Here is a 7032-nt window from a genome sequence, read left to right on the forward strand (position 1 = left end):
GGGGGCTGGCTGGCTAGGCTGGCTCATTGCAGGGCCGGCTTGGCTGGCTAGGCCCTTTTCTTTTTCTTTTCTTTTGTTTTTCTATTTTCTGTTTTCTTTTTCTCTCTTTTTTGTTTCTTTCTAAATTCAAATCTGATCAGAATTTGAATTTTATTCCAAAAGCAAAGTGCTCTAAAATATATCTAAAAAATCCTAAGCTGCTGGACCTTTTGTTTGGGCATTTTGGACAAATACTTTATGCACCTTTATTTCCCTTTTGAATTTGAATTTGGTTTCAAAACCAAATGTGTTTCGCATCCAATTTGAAAAATTGGCAAAAGGTTAAACTCATTAGTTGGACTTATGAAATTCACTTTCCTGCCAAATAATTGCAAACCCATTCTTAAATAATTTCCCTTGGCCTTTGAATTGATTTCAAGATAAATTTAATTCAGTTGTTAGGAAAAACATTTTGGCTTGAATATTACTTGGGACTTACTAAGGATAGCCTTATGCCTAAATAATATTTCAAAATGATTTGGTTTCAACCAAAGGCTGGCTAGATTTCTACTAGTTGCATTAGGCTTTTAACCCTTCTTAAGTAGACAATCAAACAACAGTCATGCAAATCAAGGTCAATCACAAGCAATCCTAGGCATTCTTGGGTCTTTACTAGAATTTTTTTAATTCCCTATGAAATTTTTAACATACCAGATTTGGGAAAAATCTAGGGTTTGACAATATACTCTTTCCCTCTCAGAAACATAAACTTTTGTTTGAAGTCAAACACTGCACAGTATGATCAAGTTTATAGGAAAAATCATCAACAATTACGAAAACTACATATAACTAAGATATTACAGAAATATATTCTGTTCACTGCCCAACAATATTAATTTGATATCGTAGTTCTTGATAGTCTTTCTTAGAAACGACTTTGGGTCGTTTGACTCAAGACAAAATTGACATGCCTTCTTTCTAGGGGAGTGAGTATAAAAGTTGAAATAAACCAGGGAAACCAGGCAAATATTCGAAGATAGAAGAGAAAAAGTAAGAATACACGTGACCCTCTTTACTTTCCGGAACCATTCCAAATTGCTAAATGCGGCAATACGCGTAGGCGCCGTAGCTTTTGCCAAGAGCGGCACGCAACGCCTGCTAGCCACCGCACGTCTACACACCTATGCCATACATACGTATTTTTCTTGTCGACGGAAGACACCACCAGGCTGTATACACATCGCTGTACTGCGTCGCATACCCCAGCCCGGCGGTATTCTACCATACACCAGACGTGGACAAGTCGCCGGTCGACGATCCCGCCCGCGGTGCATGCAGAAAGAAAAACACACCTGGTGGCTGGCGATCGCCGTCCCTTTCGGCGCATGCAGCCCCGCACAAATGTCACCCGCACGGCGCCCCCACGCCCGCGCCACGCCGCACGTCCTCCCGCTGCGGCCTGCGCGGCGCGGCACGGCACCGCACCGCAAAGCGAGCGAGAGAGCGAGCAGACGGGCCCGTTTGTCCCCGTCCCTCTCCGTGGGCTGGGCATATGGCGTCACCCCCTGAGCCCTGTCCTCTCCTGCTGCGCCCCTCTCCCCCGGTCACGCCTTTGGCCCCATATCCTCTCCCTCTCCCTCTCTCCTCTGGATATTAGCTGTCATGGAAAGTGAGGCGAACGGACAAACCGCTACACGCACGCAGACACGCCATCCTCGGGCGACCCAGCAGTTCCACGTCACCTTTTCTGCGGCCTTTTCGCTTTGCTTGGTGCGGTCTGGGACGTGCGCCGGAGGATTTCGTGGGAGAATCCATTTCATTTCCACAACGCCCGTCCGTCGTCGCGCTCGGTCGGACAGATAGCGCGCCGCTGTTCTGATAAAGCATCAGTTTCCTTCCTTGTCTTAGAAAAAGAGATATCTATCTACTCTCAAAAGAAAAAAGAAAAGAGAAATCTATCTATCTATCCATCTGCAGCGTACGCGACCGCTGCCGCTGGCCACCACCCGCTCCCTGCCCGCGTCTCTCTTCTTCTGTGTATATAAATGCTCAGGGCCTCCCTGATTCCCAAATGTCCCAGGCCGGCCCCTCTCTCCCCACTCCTTCCTTAAACCCCCCATAAGCCTTGTTCCTTTCCCTTCTCTCTAGCTACTCTTGCAGCCTCGCTCCTCTTCTCCAGCAGGCCTCTCCGGCTCCAAACACGAACGGTGAGGAGGCGCCGGAGCAAGCTGCCGTCGCGGCGCGCCACTGCCGGTGGAGTCGAGTCTCGAAGCCGGAGTAGTGGAGATAGAGCTTCTGCCCCCTCTCGGCGGCGTTGATCCTCTGCAGGTAAGACCCCGGCCTCTCTTTTAATCCAAAGAACCTCGCGAAGCATGATGCAGTGATTAGTTAGCTAGCTTGCTAGGTTCTTCTCGGTCTGTTAATTACTTCTCTCCAGTATCAGTGTCTGTTAACTATCGATCGCTAGCTAGCTGATGCAGCTAACCACACGGAGGCCACTTTTTCTTGCTTGCTTGACTTGACCATGGCGCCGGCTTGAGACTTTAAAGCGTAGCTGCCACACCAGCCATGGCGGTCTTCTTACCGTCCGTTCTTTGAGAGAGAGAGGGAGGGAGGAGACGGAGGAGCAGGCGGTGGCGTGTGTATGGCGCGAGCCACAGACGCGTACACGTACGTACGTGTCAGCAGGCGCAGCGGGAGCGGGCGAGGCTCTCTCTACAGCTGGGTCCCGGGTGGACATCTAGCTACGTCGGCGACCGGATTAATTAGACGTGACCCGACCCCGACCAGACCCGCGCTTAATTAAGCGCCGGGGTGGTTGATTAGGCGCCGGATATGTATGTATGCATACGAACATAAACAAACGCCCCGGCCCGTGATTGCGTCGCGACGAGGCAAGTACGCAGGAGCATTCATTACGGCTGGTAGACCAGTGACAAAATGTACTCTCATTACAAACAAACAGTAATAGTTTCGACCAAAGAAATAAAAAAGGTAACAGTGAGTGGAGTACTACGTCTACGGTACTAGCATGGCATGGAGACATGAGGGAAAGCCCTACCGCTCGAGCGCATGCATGCGTTGCTAGTTGACAAATTCGTCAATCATCTTTTCTGTTACCAGCATCGCATCATCGACGGGACAAAGCGTCTTGTCCTTTCTTCTTTCCCAGCTTCCTTCCTTCCACACTTCACCCACCTGCCACCCCCTTTTTCTCCTCTCGTCTCATCTCATCTCATCTCTCTCAGGTAAACCAAAGAAAAAGTGTACGAAGCCATGCATCCATACAAAAGCCCATAACATCTTTACAGCAAAAAGTGAAACCAAAGCTAGCAACGCCACTGATATGATAGAAATCAAAGTAATTTCCCTAGTGTAAACAGTAGGAGCACACTATACTACTACTAGAGTTGCCTTACTGCTTTCCAAATGGAATGATCAGGGCAGGTGGGCTAACTTTGATAGGGTCCAAATAAGCCCATTGCTCCTGTACCTAGTCAATGGGCCTGTAGCCCGATGGAATCCCCGGAATGGTTCACAAATGGAAGAGAGCCGCGGGTACAGCAATGCCACTGCATGCTGGCCACCCTGAACCAAATATATTAGCTGGCGCCTTGTTGTCTTCCTTCCTTCCTCCCCAACCGAAGGATGGGGCCCCTTAACTGGCCGGGACGTGATGACGAAGTGTACTCCTATGCTATGCTACCCACCTATGTGGTACTCATGCTGGTTGATCATCACAAGCCAGAGGCTACTACACACGCAAGGACATCGATCACGTTTGTTTGATTGTTTCTACTGTCGGATCGATCGATGGAGATTGATCATTAAGTTCGTTGCCTACCGCATTTGTACAAATATTGTGCTGTAAAGTGTATACCCTCCTAGTATGATCGTACAAACGTTTTACATTGTTATTTTTGCTGCCTATGCTACCCCCTTTTTCGGGTTTGTAAGGCATGCATTTATTTCTTTTTTCAAAAATGATCATTAATCTGGCAATCAATGTCACTCAAATTACAATTTTGAATCTGAATTTAATGATATGATTTTGTGGCACACATACAACTGATATTTTATTAATCAAATTAATGTTCTATTTTTTAATAATATGTGTGGATCTTACAAGCTCCAATGGATGGAGTAGTTACAATGAAATAAATCAAGAAAGTATAGGTAAAGTGCAGCGATTCGGTGCCCATGTGCAAACAGTAATCATTTAAAATAGTAACCCAAGATACTCGAATGCATGATGTGCAAAAATCCGTGATGTTCGAACATTCGAGGTGGTCGTGGGAAAAAAAATGTCTGTGAAAAAACTTAAAAAATATACACTATTTGGGCCCGATATTTTTTCTATAGCTCCTCAAATGTCCAAACACCACGAAATTTTGACGGTCTTTACGCGCTCTTTACGCACCAACGCATCTTCGATGCCAAAAAAATTCAGTTTTTCTTTTACTTTTTTAAATTTATTCTTCATCAGGTGTAGATGAGCCCGAATTTAAACCTGAATTACCGTTAGATTACCATTAATACACAGGCTTCCGTTCATTTTAACACATGGTGGACCAACTGTTCTTAGGGCTATTTCTAACAAGATGAACATCATATTGAGTTTCATGCATGAGACATACTCCCTCCGTTCCTAAATACTTGTCTTTCTAGGCATTTCAAATGAATATCACATACAGATGTATGTAGACATATTTTAGAGTGTAGATTCACTCATTTTACTCCGTATGTAGTCACTTGTTGAAATGCCTAGAAAGATAAGTATTTAGGAACGGAGGGAGTAATTATAATCATGTACTGTGCACAATATTCTTCGTATCACAGTACATGTGCATCTGTAACCAAGTGCTCATGATATCCCTGCAAGAGCCCTTGCAAAGTGTTTTGGACTTGCACGTTGTCTAGCGCTGATAGATAAGGATCAAAGTAGATTATTAATTAGCTTTGACCCGGTCTGCTTCGCGATGACGTTCGTTAGCTCGACCTGGAAGACAAGGCCTCGTAACCTCATGATAAGGTAAGCAGTAAGGCTACGAATAGTGGAATAGTACTCCCTCCCTTCACGTTTATAAGTCGTTTCAGACAACTGAAATTGACCTGTTTTGCATGCTGTCTGAAATGTGTATAAGGCCTTATAAAAATGAACGGAGGGAGTACCATTTTTCTTTGCCCTACCTCTCTGTGTATACTACGAGCAGGAGGCTAGGAGTACCATATTATTCTACTGCCTCACAATGAAGAGCCTTCGGATAAGGGCCAAGTACCCAACTGGCGGCATTGGAAACGGACAAAGTTGTCAATTGATAAAAGATTGCACGCGGCCGCTAGAGAAATGCAAATCGGCAGCCAAGGAATACTAGGCCAGCACTCCAGACCAAAATTTGGAGGGAACTTGAGTGCCAATCTAGAGATTCCATTTTCCTTGGCACTGTTTGGGTTATAATTTCCAGAAGGGAAACAAAAAGTTTCTGGCTTTCGGCCGGAGAATAGAAGAAGGATTCTTGACGCTCATGATACCTTTGACCGTCCCTTGTCATGCCGTTTCCATAAATCCATTATTGTTACTTGCGTAGCCAGTTGAGTAGGAGCTCATAGTACAAAACTAAAACTAGGTTTTGTTTGTCTGAGACTGAAACCAGACACCCTTCTGAATAGATAATGGGGGAGTGATTTCCATGAAACCGACCTCTGAACCAACGACTACAGTTGTAAAAGTCAGCTTTTACTTGAGACGGAGGGCTAGCTCGTATAGTCATACAGAAACGCTCCTGGTTTTCAGCAGGAAAAAAGGGGCGAACGTACGCGTAGCCAGCAGCAGTAGCGGGGGAGGAAGATGATGATGACTCAAGTGGCCAACCACAGCAAGAGGAACCACACCGACAGCTACTTCAGCGGGAAGCAGCAGCAGCAGCAGCAGCAGGCCGGCGCCACCACCACCAGCGGCGGCTCGGAGGAGTTCGCGGGCATGGGGTCCAAGAAGCCGAGGAACGCCAGCCCCCGGGGCAGCGGCGGCCCCATTTCTCCCAAGGTGTGTGCACTGTTAAAAAAGTTTGCGCATCCGCCTCACGCCTGTAAATTCGATGTTGTTTGCTGATGTGATTTTGTTGTGATCGAGCAGGAGAAGAAGGACAAGGTCGGCGAGAGAGTGGCGGCGCTGCAGCAGCTCGTGTCGCCATTTGGGAAGGTATTCTCTTGGTTCTGCTGTGCCTTGCTTGCTTCTCGTCTCTGCAGAGCAGTTTCGCTTGGAATGAATGATTGTTGATTGAGCAAATTTGGTTGTGAAAATGCAGACGGACACAGCTTCTGTTCTTCAGGAGGCCTCGGGCTACATCAAGTTCCTGCACCAGCAGCTCGAGGTTCTTAGCTCCCCGTACATGCGCCCTCCTCCGGCGCCCGGCGCCGAGCCTGAGGTGAGAGAGAGCTCACGCTGTTATTTTAGCTGATCGTTGCACACTATTCTGAAGTTCCCTGAACATTCTGAACATGATAAACTCTGACAGAAGTATAATCCGCAGTGTATACTTTTTTATTTGTACTGAAGAAATGCATCTTATAATGGTTTTGCCATGGTCGATGCAGGACCCCGACCACTACAGCCTGCGGAACCGCGGCCTGTGCCTGGTGCCGGTGGAGCAGACGCTGCAGCTGACCCAGAGCAACGGGGCCGACCTCTGGGCGCCGGCGAACACCACCAGACGCACCTGAAGTGAAGCCCGAGGCAGGCCTCGACGGCGGCGATGGCCGCACTGCGTGGCAGGGGTAGAATTCCGGTGCAAGCGCGCGCATGCGCATGGCTGACCCAATTCGGTCAATCTCCTAACACAATCGTTTCGTTTCGTTTATGTGAACCTCCTCAACAGGCCCTGTGCTGGCGCCGGTAGTATGTAATGTGTAATCGTCGTGTATAGCGAGACGACGCACCGCCGATCGATGGATCGATCGGTCCCCGTGGTCGTTGCGTGGGTGACTCTGTGGTTTAACATTGGTAGCGACCTGTTGCTGTCGCCGACTAATCATCAAAAGCAGCAGTTTCATTCA

The 7032-nt window shown here is 47.5% G+C and overlaps 1 protein-coding gene across 2 annotated transcripts; it reads left to right on the forward strand.

Moving 5' to 3' along the window:
- Positions 1-2048: 2048 nt before the first annotated feature.
- LOC109744588 (transcription factor bHLH153) lies at positions 2049-7032 on the forward strand. Of its 2 annotated transcripts, none has more exons than XM_020303752.4 (5): positions 2049-2307; positions 5777-6022; positions 6113-6178; positions 6285-6404; positions 6574-7032. In XM_020303752.4, the coding sequence occupies exons 2-5, from the start codon at positions 5828-5830 to the stop codon at positions 6697-6699; spliced, it is 507 nt and encodes a 168-aa protein (XP_020159341.1). In that variant the 5' UTR covers positions 2049-2307; positions 5777-5827; the 3' UTR covers positions 6700-7032. The 2 variants fall into 2 exon arrangements, with proteins under 2 accessions (XP_020159341.1, XP_020159340.1); XM_020303751.4 differs by having other exon boundaries at positions 2053-2307; positions 5774-6022.

The sequence above is a fragment of the Aegilops tauschii genome, chromosome 2, assembly GCF_002575655.3.
Source record: "Aegilops tauschii subsp. strangulata cultivar AL8/78 chromosome 2, Aet v6.0, whole genome shotgun sequence".
In the NCBI taxonomy this organism is placed as follows: domain Eukaryota; kingdom Viridiplantae; phylum Streptophyta; class Magnoliopsida; order Poales; family Poaceae; genus Aegilops; species Aegilops tauschii.

What these genes read in the sequence shown, in the direction of transcription:
- LOC109744588 (XM_020303752.4), top strand. Translation starts at nt 5,828, where the DNA reads ATGATGATGACTCAAGTGGCCAACCACAGCAAGAGGAACCACACCGAC. An exon ending in TCGTGTCGCCATTTGGGAAG is followed by an intron (nt 6,179 to 6,284) that starts GTATTCTCTTGG and finishes GTGAAAATGCAG; the next exon opens with ACGGACACAGCTTCTGTTCT. An exon ending in CGCCCGGCGCCGAGCCTGAG is followed by an intron (nt 6,405 to 6,573) that starts GTGAGAGAGAGC and finishes TGGTCGATGCAG; the next exon opens with GACCCCGACCACTACAGCCT.